This window comes from Geotrypetes seraphini, chromosome 4 (assembly GCF_902459505.1).
Source record: "Geotrypetes seraphini chromosome 4, aGeoSer1.1, whole genome shotgun sequence".
Classification (NCBI taxonomy): Eukaryota; Metazoa; Chordata; class Amphibia; order Gymnophiona; family Dermophiidae; genus Geotrypetes; species Geotrypetes seraphini.
This window is the reverse complement of record NC_047087.1, coordinates 255192871-255215863: the sequence shown is the minus strand read 5'-3', so window position 1 is coordinate 255215863 and position 22993 is coordinate 255192871. Positions and strand designations below refer to the sequence as shown.

The following is a 22993-nucleotide window of genomic DNA, read 5'->3' as shown; positions in this document are numbered from 1 at the left end:
TCAACACTTTACCAGCAGTAAACTTATGACAAGTCAAAATGTGGAGGTGCTTATATATATATATATGAAGGTTTCAGATGCAAAAGACAATATTTAGGATCCTGGGGATATAATTCTCCAGTTATCAATTGAAAAATATATAAAAGGCATGTCCAAAACCGATATATAATTGGACAAGACCAGCAAATATGATAGAAATCACCCACCATTGCACAATCTCTCCTATACAAAGAGCTTGTAGCATAAATTCTATGCAAACGATGGGGTGTATAATACCATTGATAAAGAATCTTGTGCCCATTTTCATTAAGATTACTATATATCGAAACCTTCAATAATGCCTAAAAACAATGCTTCCAGGCATCCAAAGGCAAACTGTCCCCTAGAACTTGTTCCCAGCGATCATGTAAAACTTAATGGGATTAGTCCGTCCTAAAAGTGCCTGATACACAAAAGAAATTGAACCTCTCTGAGGTGGCTTTTTAAAGGCTTGCTCTAGATAAGTAAGGGGAAGCAAAAGCTCCTCTCTAGCCTTTTTAGCCACCTAATCGCAAAGTTGGGTATAATAAAAAGATTCTGAATTAAATAACCCAAACTCCTCCTGTAAAGCATCCCATGACAGTAACTGCCGGCCGGCCCACAACTGGCTCAAAGTACACAGAGAGGATTTAGCCAACGTATTAAAGCAGGCCAGGAGTCAGCAGTCTGCAGACCTAGAGTATAGCTGTAAAACTAAAATAGTGGCATTCCGGAAACCATTGTTTACGAATTCTATACCAGGTCCGCAGAGGATATCGTAAAAGCGGGATTTTCGATCATATAATCTACAAGATCCTCAGCAGGATTCCCTTGGGACTCCTGAGGAATACATTTTGGTCGAAACATGGACCGGGTTGGGTCCTCCTCATATATCACATTGTGGATTATTTTTGCTGAAGAATCAATAAAGTCTACATCAGGAACATCATTTTCCACAGCGTCTTTTGTTTGGATTGCTTGCCTTTCTGTGGACACACGGGGTCAGTCTTCTTGGTAGGCATTATAAAGCGCCTCTGTAGCCGTGATTCATGTGAAAGGTAGGCACCAGAAACATAGGCCTGGAAAACCCTACGTTTCATGAAGCCGCGATTCTATAAAAGGGCGCTGTTGCATGATTGACACACAATCGTCTGCCATGTTTTAGGCCGGCGACGATGATGGCATCGTTTATAGAATCTGAGCCAAAGAGCCATATACTAAATCAAATCCTTGAGTTTTGGTACTTCCATAACCTGTGCTTATGTACATACACTCCCCAAACGAGGAACAGCAATGTCTAAAACAGCTTTATTTTCTCCACATATTTCCACCTGGAACTAATCTCCCTTACCCAAAAGATTTCTGTTATTTGTTTCTGATTTTCTCCTGCTTTTAGCTGCTATAGGCTAGTGGCATTTTAAGACATGCAGACCACAACAATCATGGTTTTCAGTAGTAGAAGGGACACTTATTACAAGAATGAGATGCACTGAGCCTCTGCAAACTTTCTGCACTGCTTCACTGTGTTCTCCATTCAGAACAAGGCACCAGTGGATTGTGCATTTCACATCATTGACAATGCAAGTAAAACCCAAATGTCTCAAACTGTCCTCCATTTTCTGGATTACAATTAATATTCACAATACAAGCTGAATATCTTCAAAATTTATAACACACCAAGTTGATATTCATAGACTTATACTGTCAGAAACCAAGTGCCATACACTATTCAATTTGTGAAAACGGTAAAGACCTCAGTGTTTCTCAGGAAAAATCCTGTGAAATCATCTATGACAATAATAATACTGTCATAGAGAAATACATCCTTGGTCTTATGTTGTACCGTTATACATTCACTATTTATATTATTTTCCTTTTGACTATTTAAATTTTTACTATTATTTAAAATTTTGTGAAAAAGTAAGCACTTATCTTAAAGTTTCCTTCCGACAGTGCAAAATCACCGCAGTTGCAGTTTAAGATTTAGCGCGGTATCAATCCACCGCTCTTGGAGAATTTCAGTTCAGTCTTATTTAAATAGAAATATCCCGACAGGCCCTGTTTCGCCCTACGGCTGCATCAGGAGATTATTTTAAATTACAAGCCATTGCTTCCATGATTCTGGAGCCATATGATAACCCTAAGAAAAATCCATGATCACTGCTCATGGGTTTTTCTTAGGGTTACCATATGGCTCCAGAAAAAGGAGGACAGTTTGAGACATTCAGGTTTTATTTGCATTGAAAGCAATGGAAGTAAAACCTGGTTGTAATTCTGGGACCAGTGCAACATGCCTGGCCTGAATCTCACATATTTTTCAAGCATATCTTGAAGTTAAGTTTGGCAGTGTGTGTGCATGTGCAGGCTAACTAGGCACAGGAAATCCTGGCTACAATTTGCTAGAGTTCATATCTTTTCTCTTTGGCTTACATTTTTAAGAACTCAAATTTCAGTATTAGTAGATTGTTATGTCTCAGGAGAATCCAGTGTATTTCCTTAAAATCCATGACAGATGTTCTCTATTATTTTTTTACTTAATTCTGGGCACTTAGTTCTTCAAGTTGTACTTATTTCAGATCGCATGTGATCTTAGCTGACTCGAACATGCGGTTTGCTGAAATACTCCGTGTCAATGAAATGCACCATTACACAGTACTAGAAAAAGGACCGTTTAGCACAAGTTGGCTTCTACATAGTGTGCGAGTCAGCAAATCTTTGTCTTCCCCATTGCCCGTAGCCATTCTATAATGCCTTCCTCCCTCCTTACTTGAGCTGCTTTCCATAGCATGGGAAAGATGAAAGCAAAGCAAGCAGCACTCAGACATTTGATATTCAAAAAGTGATTTAGCTAACCGCTAAAAGTTTAAATCACTTGGTCGGGGCTCCCCACTCGACTATCTCAGAAATTGATTACATTTTTTCAGGGAAGATGTTGGGACCTCGAGTTTTGGGGCATGGCCTCAACTAGGTCCAGAGTTAGGGGCCCCTTTATTTGGACTGCTTTTTTGTATGTGTGGGAAGATGTTAAAATTGAAACTGGACCAGTTGACATGGAATTACCCTATTCGCAGTTAGCATTGAACACAAGGCTGACTATGGTGGAGGCGGACCTGGGACGGAGTCAGCACTTGGTTGCTTAAGTGATGATAATTAGTCCTTAAATGGCCAAATTTGCCGCATAAATTGGACCGCATAAGTGTTTGTACTATTTTTATGTGGTAAGCCATGGCAGCTTAAGCAATGAATACCAACTTAAGTGGCTAAGAGTTAACCAGCTTAACCATAACCAGATATTCAAAGTCTACTACTACTATTTATTATTTCTGTAGCATTACCAGATGCATGCAGCGTTTTACATTAAATATGCCAGAGACGGTCCCTGTTTGAAAGAGCTTACAATCTAATTATGACACACAAGACAAAAAGGTGAATCTATACATGCTGCTCAGGTAGGGAATTACAAGGGGAGTGATGAGGCAGATAGGGTAGGGGACTATAGAGGGAATGAAACAGATATAGGTGCTTAACATGTTGGTAAGGTTAGGTATTAACCCTTTATTTGGCATTGTTGCTCAGAAGCAACATGTGTTTTCTATGGCTCTCACGGGAGATCTGTATCGCGCAATTGTCAGCACGTATATGACTGTGCGCATTTGTCTTGCGCGTATTTGACTGGCCACCTCTCCAAATGCCTATTACTTGGCACTGTTGCTCTCTCGTTCAACATCAAGTTACGTAAAGCAGCCGTTTCACTATCTGCCAGTTAAAAGGTTACATGTTTTCAGCCTGGATTTGAATACAGCCAGAGATGGAGCCCGAGTTAGGCAGATTGTTTCAGGCATATGGGGCAGCAAAATAGAAGGAACGGAGTTAGGAGTTGGCATTAGAGGAGAAGGGTACCAAGAGAGACTTATTTGATAAATAAGTATAGGGTGAGATAAGAGAGGAGAGATACTGAGGAGTTACGGAGTAGTGCTGCCCGATTCAGGAAAAAAATATTTTGATTCGATTCAGCCTATTGAATCAATTTTTTGATTCAATTTTCCTGCAAAATTGGGTGTTTTTTCCAAACATCCTGGTGAATTTATTTTATAGCCTCCGTCCTCTCCTACCCACACTGGTGGTATGGTGTAAACAAAATAAACAAACAAAAAAGACTTTTCCTCTCTTTGTTAAATCCTAGCTCATCTCTGGCAGGATACAATTTCCAAATCTGACACATTATAATCACAAAACAGAAAATAAAATTATTTATTTTACCTTTTGTTGTCTGGCCATTTTTCAAATCATGTTGGTCCCAGGCTCTGCAACAAACGTTCTTCTGATAACTTGCTTGCCAGGGTCTCTTGCCCAGATCCACCATCTCTCCTTTTCTCAACTATCCTGCCATCCAACATCTCTCCCTTTCTCTTTCCAACTACCCTCCTATCCAGTATCTCTATCCCCCCCTCTATGGACCATCTCTTGTGTCCAACTTCTCTTCCTTTATGTTCCTTTCCTCCCTAAATCCCATTGTCCACCATCTCTCTCCCTCTCCTGTTTTTAGATTCTTATTTCTTCTATCTTTCCCCTATCTCCCCTCTCCATGATCTCCCACTCCACCAAGTTCAATTCTTCCATCTATCTTCTCCCCATCTCTCTTCCAGTCCACCAACTCCCATCTCCCCTCTCCCTCCATCTACCTTTTTTATTTTTTTTATCCAGAGGAATCCCTTATCCTTACCAAAGTTTCTTATCAGAATTTTAGCTGTACAGAGACAAAATTACAAGCTTTTCTATCGAGGTTTAAATATTTAATTGATTATCTTCAGAAAAAAATTCAAATCCCAATATGCAAAAGGCACCAGCCAATCTGACATAGGATTTATCAGAGCCAGAAAGCTATATTTTACGAATTATAAAGCAGATTTTGTTTCTGGCTGTAATTGCAGTGTTTGTGATCTCCAGGGGACTTCATGATGATTGTTTGACAAATAGACAGTAGGAGTCAAGAAAATTGGCTCTGCCCTAAGTTGATGACCATGCTAAAACTTCAAACAAACAGGAAACAAACAAACAAACAGGAAAATGACACGGCCCAGAAAAGTCCCGGCTGACAGGCACTATGTCTAAAAATCTTTGATGCATCAAGGAATAAGTCATCTAGTTTTTAAAGATCCTGTAACATCATCTCAACATATAAAACCAGGCATTTCACTTATAACCATACAATTAACCTTTGCACTTCTGGAATTCACTCTCACATTGCACCCATCCAGGATGTACCGCCCAAAATAGAATATTGTATTCCAGAAATATTTCTTAAGAGGCGAAGGCAGCACAGAGCACAATACCATTGGCGGATTCATTTCCAGTGCAGGAAATTAGTTCAAAATAACAGGCAGTCACCCATGCAAAGTCTAGTCTCCACTCAGTGACCTCAAGCTAGAAGGGTTTAAGTATGCCACAGTTAGCAATGAGTGAAAAGCAGAGTCAGGCTGAGACCTACGTGAATAGTTTGCTTAGCCTAATTCATTTGATTAAAATCAATACCCAAGGCTGGACCCGCTGCAGGGAAAGTCCAGAAGAAAGATGAAGCTGATTTTGTAATGTTATAGTACAATGATTTGTAAATGCACAGATCAATCACACATGGGACAGCAACACAGAAAGGAGAGAGCATAAGTGCGTGAGCGAGCAAAAGCAGAACTAGTCACTTGAAAACCTTCACCGTTCAGGGGCTGGGGGTATAGGTTTGAAAAGTCCAATCAACGTTTAAAGATGCATTCTGGGGTCTACTTTCAGGGCCCTTTCTAAGCAGCAGTGGTGCAGTAAGGAGAAGACGCCCGGAGTAGCGGTAGGGTGATGAATTCCATTCGCTACCGCTGCTTTTGCCTGGCCAGGGAGGAGAAGAGAAATACTTGCGGCTGGGAAGGAGAGAGCCTTGCTGCCGCCGATCTGCACCAGAGACCCGTTCGGGCTTTCCCTCTGCCACCGGAGTCCTTGCTTCGATGTAACTTCCGGTTTTGCAAACCGACGAATCAGTAAGTCCGATTTTCTTAAAAAACAAACCGATATGAATCGATTCACCCAAAGTGAATCAGAGAATCGGTTCGAATCGCGAATCGGGCAGCACAACTACGGAGTGAATACATTTGTAGGTTAGTAAGAGGAGTTTGAATTGTATGTGGAAATGGACAGGGAGCCAGTGAAGCGAGGAGAGGGGTAACATGAGCGTAACGAGTATATCTTTGAACCTGAGACAAGGGACTGATGGTGGTCTTTGAACCTGCCTTCCCTGACTCTTAGCCCATAGCTTTAAACATTATGCTATTTCTCCACTTTTCCTTATAACAGCTACTTTAGAGCTCTGCGGGTAGCAGTGGATTTATGGATGAGTGGAAATGCATGACAAGCCAGAGAGGAAATGGATGATGAAGAGAGAGAGAGAACCACTAAAAGCTACTTACCAGGAATCCCATATCTGAATCCCTTCCCCCTACAGATTGTCTGTTTTTGGTGAATGAGATAGTTAAAAGGGCCCTAGATATTGCTCTTGTTTGGATATTTTAGGCTTATGCTCCCACTCTGTGCAGAGATTAATCTGCATCACACAGGAGGTGTGGCTCCACTTCCTCCTGGAGGCAGAGGCATCACAAGTGGTTTCAGCAGTGGCATCTTTGACATGATTTTCCTTTTTTAAAGTAATCGTTGTTTCATGCTATCACAGAACCGGACAGTAACATTATCAGAGACGGTGAAAAGCGAAGATTTGTATATGTGATTGGGGGAGGAGGAACACAGCACAGGCTTGAAATGTGGAGGTTTTAAGCTCTGCCCCCAGGGCTTGCTCTTCCTGTGCAGGAATGTGTCACATTATTTCAACGGTAACTTTCACTAGGGTTCAGTAAAACAATGGGCTAGATTCACTAACCTGCCCGATCATGTCCGATCCATAGCAGGCCGACAAATTCTCAACGCGTCCTCATGCAAATGGGGGCAATCATAGGCACGCCCGCCACTGACCACACGGAAGGCTGGAGAGTGATCTTCACACATGCGCAGACCATCTTCTTTGCCTGGAGATGGTCTGTGCATGCTCACCACGAAGGAAGAGCTAGAAATTTTTTTTTAATACAGAGTTGGAAACTTCCTTGAGCCCATGGTTTTAACAGCGGAGCTGCACCACGGATTAAAACCACGGAGTCGGGGCAGAGAGCAGGGCAGCAAAAGCAGGAGAAGCAGAATCAGGGCAGAATTGACTTGGGGGGGGGAAGGCTGTAGGCCTGGTGCTTGTACATGCCTGGCAGGAAGAAATCGGCGGCTGTGGCTTGGAGGTAGGGCAAGGAGAGAGAAAGACAGACAGACAGAAATAAAGAGGGGAAGGGAGAGAGAGAGAAAGAAAGGGGGGCAGGAAGAAAGAAAAAGAAAGAAAGAGAGGGAGGGGGGAAATTTGGGGTTGGATAGTATTGCCTTATATTGAAAGAGTACCAGTATGATTGTTTATGTTTAGGGGTGGGGATTTGGCTATCTGGTATATTTGCCATTGTGAAAATTCAATAAAACTTGTTAAAATAAAAAGAAAGAAAGGGGAGGGGGCAGGGAGAGAGAGAGAAAAAGTTGAACTCATGGAGGGACAGAGAGAGATGTTGGTTGGGGAATGGATGAGGTCTGGAGGCAGAAAGAAAAAAATATTGGATTTACAGTCAGAAGAAGGAAGTGCAACCAGAGACTCATGAAATCACCAGACAGCAAAGGTAGGAAAATGATTTTATTTTAAATTTATCTGCTGTCTATATTTTACACTATGACCCTCCTTTTACTAAACCGCGATAGCAGTTTTTAGCACAGGGAGCCTATGAGCGTTGGGAGTAGCGCAAGCCATTCAGCGCAGCTCCCTGTGCTAAAAACTGCTATCGTGGTTTAGTAAAAAGGGAGGGGGTATATTTGTCTATTTTTGTATAGTTGTTACTGAGGTGACACTGCATAAAGTCATCTGCCTTGACCTCTTTGAAAAACCCCCCAAATATAAATGATAATTAACATTTTCTCTGTGTACAGTGTGCTTTGTGTTTTTTTTTAATTTTATTGTTGGTAGATCATTTTGACTTGGTCATTTTAAAAGTAGCTTGCAAGCCAAGAAAGTGTGGGCACCTCTGCCCTAAAGCGTACTGTAGTGAGATAGACAGTCTTACCTTTGCATAAGGGGAGATGAAACTAGTAATGCAAACAAGCCCAGCATCAGCGAATAGTCTTGCCACCTCAGCAATACGTCGGATGTTTTCCTCTCGGTCCTCAGAAGTGAAGCCCAGGTTCTTATTCAAGCCATGGCGAATGTTATCTCCGTCGAGCGAGTAACATGGAATGCCGTGAGACACCAAGTATGCTTCCAGAGCAAAACCAATGGTGGTCTTCCCTGCTCCTGAGAGACCTGTAGTATAGGTAAACAGGAATGAGGTGTGCCTGGAGCATTTAAAAGTCACTAATTAGAAAGGAGAAGGGATCTATTCTATAAAAGTTTTCCAAATTTGGGTGTTAAAATGTTGAGCACTGAGCATCTGGGGACCAAGATTCCATTATAGAATACAGCATAAGTTGCCAATTGTGCCCCAATATTTAGGTGCTATCATGTATGCCATGTACAAGGCATGCCAAAATGTGAGGGCATGAATGTTGCATTTTAGTGTGTAACTTATAGTAAGTGTGGTACCTGCCCCTGGCCCTCTCCCTATGACCATTCTCTTGCAGTTAAGAACTGAGCGCTCTGGGTGTTCACATTCTAATTTAATTTTAAAAGATTTTTATAAACCACAAATCTACAGTTCTAAGCAGTTTACAACATACATACATAAGATATATTGACACTAATACATCACATTTCTTAAAACATATAAATACAAAGGCAGTAATTCACATCAGTCTTCTAAAATAATTTAATATTATTCAAATGCCTGGGAAAATGAATATGTTTTTAAAGATTTTCTAAAACCATTCAAGGACTCGGTTAATCGTAAGTTCTAGAATATTGCTGAGCATGCACAGAGGTCAAATGGCATTTACGTTTAGGCACTAAAATGATAGAATTAGGGGGTACAGCCACTAGTCGCAGCAAATATCGAACAAAATCAAGAATGGAGTTTCACATTCCATAGTACTATAAACTTCCAAGACACCACAAGGAAAGGGATCAAAAGAAGTGCACAAACAACGAGGAACCACAAAAACAGCACAAAAAGCCTATTTATTTATTTAGATTTTTATCCCATCCTCCCAAAAGCTCAGAATCGGTTACTATAGGACATTCACAGAGTAAATTTAAGAACATGACTGGTTACAAACTAGGAGCACATAAAAGGAAACTGGGGCTACAGAACTGGGACTAATTATTTAAGACCCAACACTATTAGTGCTTTGGGGGGAAAGCCTATATATTGTTTGTGATTGCACCGATATACACGCAGCTATTTGTGACTCTGGGCAGGTCACCTGCTCCCCCATTGCCCCAGGTACATTAGATAGACTGTGAGCCCACTGGGACAGACAGGGAATTATGCTTGAGTACCTGAATAAATTCATGTAAACCATTCTGAACTCCCCCAGGGGTAGGCAATTCCGGTCCTCGAGAGCCGGAGCCAGGTCAGGTTTTCAGGATATCCGCAATAAATATGCATGAGATAGATTTGCATCTAAAGAAGGCAGCGCATGCGAATCCATCTCGTACATATTCATTGTGGATATCCTGAAAACGTGACCTGGCTCCGGCTCTCGAGGACCAGAATTGCCTACCCCTAGAGAACGGTGTAGAAAATTGATTGGGACTTGAATCTTTCACATTGTTGAGTGTTGCATTGTTCAAGTATTAAAAAAACATAACAATACAGACCCCTGATGCAGGCTTTCCGCCAAAACACGATCAGTGTTGTGTTGGGTCTTTTGTGAATAATTAATTAGTTCCAGTTTTTTAGGCCTTTGTGCTGTTTTTGTGGTTGATAGTACTATAAACTGACAGCCACTGATACCATTCTTTTTAGTTTTGTGCTCGGCAGGTTCCTCCTGCCCCTTTAGGCTTCCAGCTCATTTGCATCAACCTCTGCTGGCTACAGCATCATAATGCTTTATTTGCAAATATTCTGGTATTCTCTCCCTTATATTATTATTTACATCCTACTTATTTGGCCTAGTTAGTGCGGTGACCGTTCTTGGCTGGGGACCAGGCACTAGGCCTCTTTCTGGAACACTGAAATAATAGGTCCTAAACTTTGTTCAACAGGAAAATCATTTTATTAGGCAGTTGTATGTACAAATATTCACTTATAATATTGTCTGAGAATATACACACATAAAAGGATGTGTTACCCACTTCTAATGCACAATTTTATGTGGTCTCCATGCTGGTTTTCTTGGACTACCTGGAGTTTTAGGGGCAATGATAGCAATGTAAGCTGAAGTATCTTGAAAACCATTTCTGGTTCAGGTTAACTGAGAATCTACTGTATTTTGTTTGAGATCTGCTGCTCTAAAAGGGGCACAGGCAAACTCGCAGCCACTGTGCCTTTAAAGTTTTCCTGTTTCACCTAGGATCAAACCAGGCACCACACTGGAGTTACACAACCCTCTTAGACCTCAAATTACCATCTTTATTTCCTTCTCCTGTAACAAATCTTTGGATCAGTCTTATTTAACTGTAGATCATTTTGAGACTCCCATCTCCACTCTGAATCAATGTACATGTTTCATATTACTCTGAGATTTTCTGAACATCATACTTCAAGTCAAATACCTGTAAGCCACACAGTACAGCCTCTAAATCCTCCCCTCGTACCAACGATTTGTCCTCTTTTACTCCTGCTCACATGGTGGGCTTGGTAAACTACATTGGTTGCTTTTGGTTGTTGATTCTAAGAGAGAGAGAAAAAATCTTTTATTTTTTTGCTTTAATTCATAGAACAAAATGCTTGGGAAAGTAACATACAGTACTAACATAGTAATTCACAACAGAGAGCATCTAGTCTGACCCAGAAAGGCGAATAACATTGTACCTACCACTCCATGCAGGTAACCCCCTTTTATGCATTTGTTCAGAGGTATACTCATTTTCTCTGTTAGTTACTCCCCTGCCACTCTGGGCAGGTTACCCCCCTACATATCTTTGTTTAGGATTGTACCTGCTACTCTGTGCAGGTTACAGTCCTCAATAACTTTGTTTTAGGGTTGTACATGCTGTGCCATATAAATTGCTCCCTCTATGCTTTTATTTAGTATCCTGACATGGCCTGTCAAAAAATCAATGCTACTCTGAATCACCGGTGTAAAGTATGTCTAAACTGCATCCCAACAACCCTGGGTTGGGGGAGGGCAACCACAATGAAAGCAAACTGCCTACCATTCCCTACCCTGAAGGAAGGTCAGAATCCTATAGTGGTCTCAGAGCTGCATTAACGAAATAAAATTGGTGTAGGGCCATGAGTTTGGCTATAGCACATACTCTGCACGAGAAACCTTGGGAACAGAAAACCTGTGCAGGAGATGGGGAGGTAGAGACAAAGACGGCCAACTCACTTGCTCACAGGCCCTGCGTTGACTTTTTTGTCCTCAATATTGCAACTCACACATCACCATGGAAAGGCAGCCTGGATTCAACAGCTCTAGTGTAGAGACTCTGTTTCGCTTTGTGCCTGGCCTGCAACTAGATGAGGGGAGTGTCATAAGAGCATGGGGTGGGGTAGGAGGAGGATGTGGAAAGAGTTGGAGTATCTGAGAATGGTAAATTGACACTCTCGTCCCCTTTGTTGGTCCTGAAAGACTTTGGGATCCTTGATATACTTGCCAGTCACACTGGAGTGCTACTGATGGTTATCAGAACTTACTTAGTGCTCAGAGTTTAAGATCATATGGAAATCACATGACAAAATTAAACAGAGAAACATCGGAAATGACAGCAGATAAAGATGATTCGGCATATCCAGTCTGCCCTACTAATACCAGCCAAGAAGCTCTATAATCCCTTCCTCTTTCTTAGAGATCCTCTGTACTTGTCCCACGCATTCCTGAATTCAGATACAGTTTTCGCCACCATCTGCTAGCTGTTCCACACAACCAGCCCCCTTTCAATAAAGAAATAGTTCCTTACTTTACTCCTGGGGAATAAATAACTAGAGACACTATTATTGAAGTTTTGCATGCACCGATGGATATCAGCATGCACTACGGAAGATATTCTATAAACAGCGCTGAAGCTAGACTCCATCTGGCAAGCAATTACAAATTTGGACCAAATTGTGAGTAGAAGTTGAACCAAGTAGAAAAGGACATGGAGGTTGCGAAGCTGACCCTGCAGCAGCTTCAAGTACAATAGCAGATCTTGGAAGAAAATAACTGAAATGCACAGTAGAATGGCCCAAGGCTTCTAAAGATTACATCAGAACATGAAGAAATGGAGAATTCCTGAACTTTCCTTGAATGATTCATATGATGTCAAGGAATCTTTTAAAAGAAATATATAGTTGATATACTGAAAAATCTGATTGAGGCTTATCCCTTCCTTGAATAAAGTATTTTATCTGCCTTTCAAGGAGCGACAACCTGGGGACCAGGTAGTGGATGATGGATATGTAGCTATTTCACCTGATAGTTTGAATGTCACAGTTATTTTAGAGACCTTCATAGAAATTGAAGATTATGCAACTGTACTGCTTTCATTTGCTTTTGAGATTGGATTTAGAAGAAGAGTTGGAGATGGTGGTGATCACAGAGACGTGGTTCACAAAGAGCCATGACTGGGATGTAGTTATACCAGGATATAATCTGTTCAGGAAAGACAGGGTAGGAAGAAAAGGAGGGGGGAGTAGCTTTATATATTAACGATCACATTAAAGCCACACAATTGCAGGTTCTGCAGGGCAAGAAAGAGACACCATGGATCAATTTGCAAAGAGGCAATGGTGAATATATTTACATTGGTGTGATATACAGGTCTCCTTCACAGACAGAAAAAGTGGACAGAGATTTAATAGCAGACATTCAGAATACCGTATTTCCCCATGTATAGGCCGCAGAAAATGCCGATTTAAGTTTTAAAACTCTTAGATAAGCTGTCCCAAGTTACTAGCTGCAGCTTATCTAAGAGTTTTAAAACTTAAATCGGCCTATACAATGGGGCGGCCTATACATCATCCCCCCCACATTAAATATCTCCCTTGCCGGTAATCCTGGCCACGCCTGCTTCCTCCAAACCAGCTGTGCAGGACAGGACAGTTTTCATGATGGCAGCCAATCAGGAAGGACGTGAGACGAGGCTTGACATCACAAACATTGCTCCTGCCATGCACAGCGTGTTTGGAGGCAGCCAGTGTGTTTGGAGAAAACAGGTGTGGCCATCCAGGAGGATTACCGGCGAGAGAGGTATTTGAGAGGGAGGGGATGATGTATTGTTCCTTGTATAGGCCACCCCATTTAAGCAAGCCGCACCCACTAGGCCGGTTTGCAAAATCCATGTATAGGCCATGGCCTATACATGGGGAAATAAGGTATATCTAAAAATGGGGAAGTTTTATTAATAGGTGATTTTAACATGCCGGATGTTGATTGGGGTATCCCTATTGTAAGGTCTTCTAGAAGTAGTGAAATCCTGGATTCTCTACAAGGAGAACTGTTCCAGCAGTTGGTAATGGAACCCACGTGAGAAGGGGTCATATTGAATTTAGTGCTTACAAACGGGGAAAGTGTTTCTGATGAGAAGTGGGTGATCATCTGGCATCCAGTGATCACTGTATGGTACGGTTTAATATTAAGATGGGTATAGAGAGGTCTCATTCAAAAGCAAAGGTTCTAGACCTTTTAAAAAACTAACTTTGTTCGGATGGGGGAATATGTCAAGGAATTGTTGTCTGGATGGGAACATCTGGAAGGAGTGAAAATGCAGTGGGCAAAACTTAAAGGAGTAATTGTAAGAGCGACAAACCTTTTTATGAGGCAAGTAAGAACATAAGAAGAGCCTTACTGGGTCAGACCAATGGTCAATCAAGCCCAGTAGCCCATTCTCACAGTAGCCAATCTAGGTCACTAGTACCTGGCCAAAACCCAAGGAGTAGCAATATTCCATGCTACCATTCCAGGGCAAGCAGTGGAAAAGAAGACTGCTTTGGTTCTCAAAAGTAGTAGCTGAGAATCAATAATAATAAAACGCTAGAGCGCGCATGCGCTCTCAAAAATTTGTGAGTCCTGGCGCCGTGAGGTGTGCTTCTGTGGCAACATTCTAATTGACACCTCACGGCGCTTGCAGGGGCTGGAGGCGCATCCGCGTGACTGTGCTCTCTACAAACCTCCCGGCTCCAGTGGAGTAGGCAGCACCAGTGGCAGCAAACGAGTGGTGGACAGCAGCCCCGCTCCGGCTGTTGACCCTACACAAACCTCCCGGCTCCAGCGGCGTAGGCAGCACTATAAACACGCTGCTTCGCGCCCTTCTCTGCCGAGTTCCTCTGCCGCATCTCTGATGACATCATCGGAGACAGATGCGGCAGAGGAAATCGGCAGTAGAAGGCCGCGAAGCAGCGTGTTTAAAGTATTGCCTACGTGGCTGGAGCCCCAAGGTTTGTCGGCGGTGGGAGGGTCAGGAGCAGGCCAGATCGAGCAGGACAACGGCAGTAAAAGAAGGGGGAGGGGCCGAACTGAGCAAGGAAGAGAAGATAAGAGAAGGGAAAGGGGTGTGGGGGAAAATGCTGCTACTGCTTCTGCACAGGAAAGGGGGGGATAGGAGGGAAATGCTGTTGCTGCTGCATAGGGAAGTGGGATGGAAATGCTGCTGCATAGGGAAATGGGGAAAAATGACAGACAGACAGCGGGAGGGAGGGTGACAGAAAGAAAGAAAGACACAGGGGCAGGGAGAGGGACAGAAAGACAGACAGAGAAAGGGGGCCAGAGAGAGAGTCAGTGGGAGAGGGAAAGGGGGCTGCTTTGGGGGGAGGGGTGTGCTTGGGGCAAACAGCTTTGCTCTGGGGGGGAAGACAGAAGGGGCCATGGAGAGACAGGGAGAGGGAAAGGGGGCTGCTTTGGGGGAAGGGGTGTGCTGGGGGGAGACAGAAGGGGCCATGGAGAGATAGGGAAAGGGGGCTGCTTTGGGGGGAGGTGTGCTGGGGACAGACAGCTTTGCTCTGGTGGGGTAAGACAGAAAAGGGCCATGGAGAGACATTTGGGGGGGACGGGGGAGGTGGGTGCTGGGGGCAGACAGTTTTGCTCGGGGGGGGAGGGGGAGACAGAAGGATACAGACAGTGGCCAAGGAGAGAGAGGTAAAGAAAGACAGACAGACACATCTATTCTAGCACTCGTTAATGTAACGGGCTTAAAGACTAGTGTAAGGAATAAGAGGTTAGCTTTCGTAAACTACAAAAGATCACAGAAAGAGGAAGACAAGCAAAAATATCTGGAAAAGTTAAGAGAGGCTGGTCATGTAGTCAGGAAAGTAAAGATGCAAATGGAAAAAAAAATAGCTGAAATGGTAAAACAGGGAGACAAAACAGAACTGCAGGACAAAGAGTTAAATACTGGACACATATGAGCCTGACTGTTGGAAAAAAAACAACTGCTTTTCTTGATAAAGCCGTATTGATAACGGTGAAACGGTTGATTGCAAAGAGAATGTTAAGAACAGCAGTTTGTCGGACATTGTGTTTTTAACTCTTTGAGCCACGCGCCATATGTTATTCCCACCACCAAGCATCAAAGCAAAGATAAGTAAAAAAACTTTCTGCTTGCTTACGAATTATATGGACAATGTTTACATGCAAGATTATCAAGCAGTTATAAGCTCATTCCAGTGGCAAAATAAGCCTGACTGTCTGGAAGGTGGAATTTTTTCTATCTAAGGAGCATATAGCATGCATTCCTGTATGAAGAAAACTCTTTTCTTTATCAAATTAAATTAAATGACAAATATTTATAAAAAAGTAGACAAAAATCTGAAAAGTTAAAAAAAATAATTGATATTTATTTATTTAATTAAGCTGTATTATAGGTGGAGGTTGGGTCAATGAAAGACAACTATTACCACAAGTGTCTAAGGTGAAAACAAATGAGCATTTGTGTGGTACTCTGAGACACTTCCGCCTACCTTTGTTAACCTCGGTAGTTTACCTTGTTATCCTATTGTCTGCAAAGAAACTCTGTGTGAAAGAGTTTTTCGGACTAGTGGAGTTTTCTTCTTGAGAGTTCCAGTTAAATATTTGGTGAAATCTGAGAATGTTAGATATGTTTTCTATGATACCAAGCAACTTCAAGCATTTCTTGATAACAAGTTTCCTGTCCAAACTGCTGTTGCCGGCAGTCAAGATACAGGGAGTACTGTAGGGGGACACACGACATTATTAGTGTAGGCTACTGTTAAGATGAATGATTTTACTACAAGTCAGGTTATTTTGAATTCCTATGAGCATTGTAGCTTTTACCACCGTGGCCTGTGATAAAAAAAAACCCCTAATGCAGCTTCATGGAAAGGGGAGGGGGATTATGATAGGGTTCCATTTTATGTAATGAGGCCTTGGCTAAAATTACATAACGTGTGGTAAAATAACTCAGCTTAACATTAGCCCACTTTGAGAACTTTCATCTCCTATATGAGAGCTATAGAGGATTTTTGGATATAACATAACATAACTTTATTCTTCTATACCGCCACAATCAGACGATTTCTAGGCGGTTTACACTGAAGACAGCTGGACAATCAGCGAAATACAAAATACAAATAGCAAAAGTACAACATATTTCTTAAGAATAGACAGAGTAAAATTATTGTAATTAGTGTAACTTCTCTTTAGGAAATGAATCTGTCAAACAGTACTGTCTTAATTTCTTTCCAAAATGCGCCATAGGTCAACCTGGCTCCATTGATGTACAGTGGTGCCTCACACAACGAACTTAATTCGTTCCAGGAGCAAGTTTGTTATGCGAAAAGTTCGTTATGTGAAACGCGTTTTCCCATAACAATACATGTTAAAAAAAATAATTTGTTCTGCAGCATAAAATATGCTAAGATGACATAAAAAAAGATAAATTTGTCAAAATGGTGAAAATGGTGGTCTTGCTGAGGCCAAACTCTTTGACGAGGTCACACTGTTTTACCCCACATTCACTCCTTCTAATTATTTCCCGTTTCATTTCAACAGAAATCACCTTCCTGCTTTTTTTAGAAGCCATGATATATAAAAAATATTGAGTTTATCTTAAAAGGACGACTGTATACAGTGAGAGAGGGCAGTTAAGTGCAGTGCCTGCGCGGAAGGATGCAATACATCGGCAGCTCGGGCGACTTCGTTGTGTGAAACGAAGTTCGTTGTGTGAAACGAAGTTCGTTGTGTGAATCAAGACATGAAGTTCGTTGTGTGCAGCGTTCGTTGTGTGAGGCGTTCGTTATGCGAGGCACCACTGTAATTACCTAACCAGGACTGCTGTTTACTTGCTTGAAACATAAAAGTCCTATCCAAAAAGGATCTGTATCTACATCCAATGATCTTTGGTTAGGCAAATAAATTACAATTTCTGGTAGCTGACTTTTACTTGTATTATGATGGATCCTTTGGACTAAGAGTAAGAAATTAGTGTTATAAATATATTTCTCTTAATGACTGATTTCCTATGAAATTTATTTTCTTTTTCTTTATACTGATTGCCCTATTTTCTGTAACAAGTTTTTATATTGCTTGGAATATATTTTGTGAAAATACTTCTATGAGCAAAAAAAAAAAAAAATTAAATAAATATGAAAACTGCACGCTCCCAGCAATGGGAATTTCCTGAAATCTATAGAATATCCAGCTTTTTTGACCCCTCATGGACGAACATTTTCACTAGATATGAGATGCTGAGACTCTTATCCACTACCTAATCCCCCATTGCCCCAGGTACATTAGATAGAGTGTGAGGCCAAGTCTGAGTTCATGGTATAGAAAACTGAATAAATAAATAAATAATAAATAAATACCTTATACCTTGGGAAGGCATACAGAATTAACTGATTTGGCTGTTATTCAGTGCTAACAAGGAAGAAATTTTAACATCTGCTTATGCTGCCAAATCCATTTCAATCATTGAAACTGTACGTCAGCTCTAGGCCTTATTGAGCAAATGACCATAATCCTTTACTTTATGGTCAAAGCTTCAGACCCTCAGAACTATAGGTCTGCATGCATAAAATAACATTTTTTTTTTTTGGGGGGGGGGATTTGTGCCACACAGTGCAACAGGTGCTGAAATCACTACCACTATCTTTCACTAGTTAATGAGATGTCCTTGCCTACCGAAAACTTTACATGATCATGGGAAGATGCATTGTGAAAGGGAGAGGAAATGGTGTGCAGGACAGTCCTGTAAATCTGGTTCCAGTTGGCAGGCTTACACAAGCTGGCCTTAACTACAAAGCTATCTTTTATTCTTTACTACTTTCATTGTCAAGCTGTTTTGGGGCTGTCAAGTTACCTAAACATCAGCTAGTATATGAACATAATAAAAACACTTATTACATTACATTAGTGATTTTTATTCCGCCATTATCTTGCGGTTCAAGGTGGATTTATGCCCTATCCCCTCCTTCCCCCCCAAAAAAAAAAAAAGTGCATCCAAGGCAGTCAGAAAATTGAAGGGTCTTGACCTGGTTTGGACTTTATCCAAGAAAAACTGGATAATTATATGAAACGAAAGATGCATTTTCTAGAAAAAAGGAGCAAATAGGGAGATACATACAAACTTCAAATAGCTAGCATTTTTCCTTCCGTGTGAATCTTAAGGACAAGACAGGCTTGAAGTTCAAAAGGTATGGAACCTAGAACTGTCAACAGTGGTTTAGTAATCTTGTTTTTGAGCCTGTACCAGCAGAACTGCAAACGCTAAAACAAGGATATAGAAGAATATCAATCACTTTCTCCCTTCTGCATAATGATTATGTTAGATATATCCAGTTTAAATATGTCAAACTTTTTATTTTCCTACAGGGTTAAAAATAGCACAATCCACTTTTTAGTGCAGCTTTCTAAAAAGGCTCCTTAAGTAGGTGGTGGCTCCCTTTAAGAGTTTTGAAAGATGAATAAATAGCAAAAACTATACATAGGCTTTGGAAATCCAGTGGGTCTACAATGCAAAATAGAAACAAAACAAAAAAAAGGAGAGCCCTTTAATTAAACTGCGTTAGGCACTAATGCTAGGGTTACCAGACATCCGGGAAAACCTGGACATGTGCTCTTTTTTAGAGGACTGTCTGGGTGCCCAGACGGACTTTCTAAAACCCAGTAGTTTGTCTGGGTTTTGGAAAGCCCCAATCTCCCAGCCGGGTCTGGAGGGCCTCTGAGCCTCTGAGTCGGAAAACAAAGATGAGGCTTTGTGGCAGAGTGGGCCTAGAGGCAGAACGGAGTGGGGCTGAATGTGGAATGGGGCGTGGTTAGGGCAGAATGAGGCGGGGCCATGTGTCTGGGTTTCTCCAGACAAAAATCTAGTAACCCTAATGCGCCCCTAACAAAACAAAAATGGCATAATGCAAGATGTACTAAAGTGTCCTGTGCTAGTTTTGACAGTTGCATATGTTAAGCACATTGTAATTATTTTTTTGTAATTTTTTTGAGCGGCGTGTCAGGGACTGAAAATAAGCAGAGAGTAGGGTGCACATTCGAATAGAACAACAATGTATTCTTCTGATCAGTTTCTTTTGAGAAAACTGTAGTCCTATATTGATGATGACTTCTCAATCTTTACCTTCAAAACATGCATCTCCATTTCATGATACTGTATTTCAATTCAAACTGAATTGTAAGGTGACACATTCAAATATCCAACAAACTGATGCAGTTCCTCTACTATGTGAACCAACGAAAGAAAAATGCCATCAATAAATTTGTACCACAATCTCACATGGGAAAAAATCTTCAATGGAATATACCTATTGTTCCTCAAATTTGATCATAAATAAATTGTCTACAGAAGGTGCAAAAGAGGGCCCCATCACAATAACCGAGCACTGCTGAAAAAACTTCCCATCAAAAATAAAAGAATGCCGACGCATAGCTAATGCAGATAATTCCACCAAAAATTCCATAGGTACCAGGCAAAGATGCTCACATGTCTCCAAATATTCCTCAATTACATCCAAAGCCTCCTGCTGTGGAATACAGGTATACAAAGATTTCACATCAAGTGTAGCCATAAAACCTGTGGTAAATGTATCCATATATGTAGACAACAAATTCAAAAAATGTGTGATATACTATGGTGCCAAACCATGAAACACCAACACCAATATTTAAAAAAATGCAACAGCATCTTTTTATTCTCTCACTTGTGGCATCCCACAGGGTTCTACTCTATCCCCATTGCTCTTCAATCTCTTTATTAATCCGTTAGCAACATTGATTCAATCACTCAACATCAAATTTGAGCAGACATCTTATTATTGTTTCCTGTGTCCCCTCTTAATGTCGACCTACAACCCCGTCTTACAGCCCTGGCCAATTGGAACTCTAAAATAGGTTAACACTGAATCCAGAAAAAAAAAAAAAATCTACTGGATCACAAGATCTTTACTGCAACCTACTATTGCCCCAGTCCTCTTTGGCCTTTCTGTTCACCTTGTGTCTTCTTTCTGATACTTAGGAGTCCTGCTGGGTCACACTTTTCACCAAACAAATCTCTGAAGTGACTTTCTCTTCTCTCTCTTCTTTGCACTATTCACCCTGTTTTAGATTATGACTTGCATGCATCCTTTCACACATTCGTCACCTCCTGCTTAGACTAATGTAATATGATGTATGCGGGCCTTCCACAAGTCCAACAAATGTTTACAATCACTCAAAAATTGTGTGGCTCTTTTTCTGTTCAAAGCCACGAGACATGATCATGATTCTCTACTACTTCCCAATTACACTTGCTCCTTGTCAGATATCATATCCTCTTCAAAATTATTTTGCTGACACATAAGGTTTATTATTCTGGAGATCCCTCGTATCCAGTGGTGGAGTAAGGGGGTGGGGGTGGGGAGCATATCACCCTGGGCACCATCTTTGTGGGGGTGCTGGTACCTCTCCTCTCTACCCCGTACCTCTTTAACTGTTTGCTGGCATGAATAACATCTCTAACATATGGCTCGCACTGGCCTTTGCTCTCCTTCTGAAGTCACTTCATGGTCATGGGACCATGAAGTGACATCTGAAGGAGAGCCAAGGGTGAAGGACATCTAGTATTTGGTAGGTTTTGAGAGAAAAGATTTCCATTGTTTTTTAACAATAAGTAAACACATTTTTCTATTTTTTTTCACAAAAAGACCTTTTGGGGCAGATTCTGAAAAGGGCGTCTAACTTTAGGCGTCCACAATATGGATGTCCATCAACTTAGACATCCAAATAAAGTGGATAATAAACCTAATTAACGACTTTAACAAGCAATAATTGGAAGTTAGATGTCCAAAGGCCGGACGAGATTCACAAAATAGGCTTCCACAATTTTGTGGACGCCCATTGGAAAAAGCTATATAAATTTTAAAGACGTTTAAAAGCACATTTTTTCAATTGGCTTTCCCAAATTAGAATGCAGTTAGGGACTGTGATGTGTGTTTATGTAATGGTTGATTTTGTAATGGAGAATTATTAGCTGTCTATAAATTATGTTTCATTGAGATTTGAGTGTTTTATTGTTTTGTCAGTAGAATGGTTTTTTATGGAGATGTAGTTTGTTATAATATTTATGAAGAAGAAAACAAAAATTTTTTAAAAACTTTTGTTCTTAATCTTTACTTTTCTATTTTTAATGGAGCCCTTTTCTTGATGAATGTGATTTATGCATTGTAAACTGCTTGCATCCTTTTAGGCCGTTATGCGGTATATAAAGTTTTTAATAAACATAAAATGTAGGCGTTACAAAAGCAGGTCTACTTTTGAGTGTGAGCTGGTTGCTAATTAGGTGCGAGTTAGGTAAATGCGACTTAGGCATCACTTAGGCATGTCAGAGGCATCCGCATTTAGGTGAACGGGTTTTTTTTTTGGGGGGGTAAAGGACTCCAGTTTGATATTAAGATCAAAAGATGTTTAATAATTCATTACTCCAGTGGCGTACCTAGGGTATGTGGCACCCGGGGGCCCATCATTTTTTGACACCCCCCCCATGGAAAAAAATATTTTTTGTAAAGACCATGAAACGTAATAAATGGTCAGAATAGAACAGGCAGTGAAAATTTTCTTATATTCCAAACATAACATAACATAAATTATGTCTGAATTGTCATGACATCAGAAGTACATATGGAGTAGTTGCAGGTGATGTTTGGGACAGTTCTGATTGTGTTAGTTCGGTTTTATGTGTTTTTTGAATAGAAAGGTTTTAATTTTTTTTTTTAAGGTTTTGCAGTCTATGGTCGATGTCAATTGGTTGTAGAGTTGGGGGTCGAGTGTTGCAGCTCGAATGGCTAGGAGGTTGTCGAACAGTTTTTTTCTTTCGACGTTTTTGGTTGGAGGGTGTGTGAATGGTGCGTGAGTTCTCCTATGTCTGTTTGAGGTGGATTGAATTATTTAGCTGAAGAAATTAGTTACCCCCTCATCCCACACACATTAATTCTCTTCCATTATAAAAAAACATTGATAAGTTCCCAGAAAAAAAATACATTCAAATAAAAAGTGAAAACAAAGGCCCCTACAGATGAGAACATAACATAAGAATAGCCTAACTGGGTCAGACCAATGGTCCATCATGCCCAGTAGCCCATTCTCATGGTAGCCAATCCAGGACACTAATACCTGGTCAAAACCCAAAGAGTAGCAACATTCCATGCTACCGATCCAGGGCAAGCAGACATTTCCCCCATGTCGTAATAACAGATTATGGACTTTTCCTCCAGAAATTTGTCCAAATCTTTCTTAAAACCAGCTACACTATCTGCTTTTACCATAACTTCTGGCCACTTCATTTTTAAGTTTAGATCTTTCCTTTCAAACAGAGACCTTGCTAGATGTCAAATACAGCACAAGGTAACTT

General features: G+C 41.0%; 1 protein-coding gene across 2 annotated transcripts in view; it reads right to left on the bottom strand.

The window, feature by feature from the left end:
• Window positions 1–22993, bottom strand: part of PAPSS2 (3'-phosphoadenosine 5'-phosphosulfate synthase 2) — a 100085-nt gene that overhangs the window by 41343 nt on the left and 35749 nt on the right. For both annotated transcript variants that reach the window (XM_033942871.1, XM_033942872.1), the window contains exons 2-3: window positions 10778–10895; window positions 8193–8428 (exon numbers count right to left, since the gene is read on the bottom strand). In XM_033942871.1, the coding sequence (XP_033798762.1) occupies window positions 8193–8428; window positions 10778–10895 (354 nt within the window). The remainder of the gene's footprint in view (window positions 1–8192; window positions 8429–10777; window positions 10896–22993) is intronic.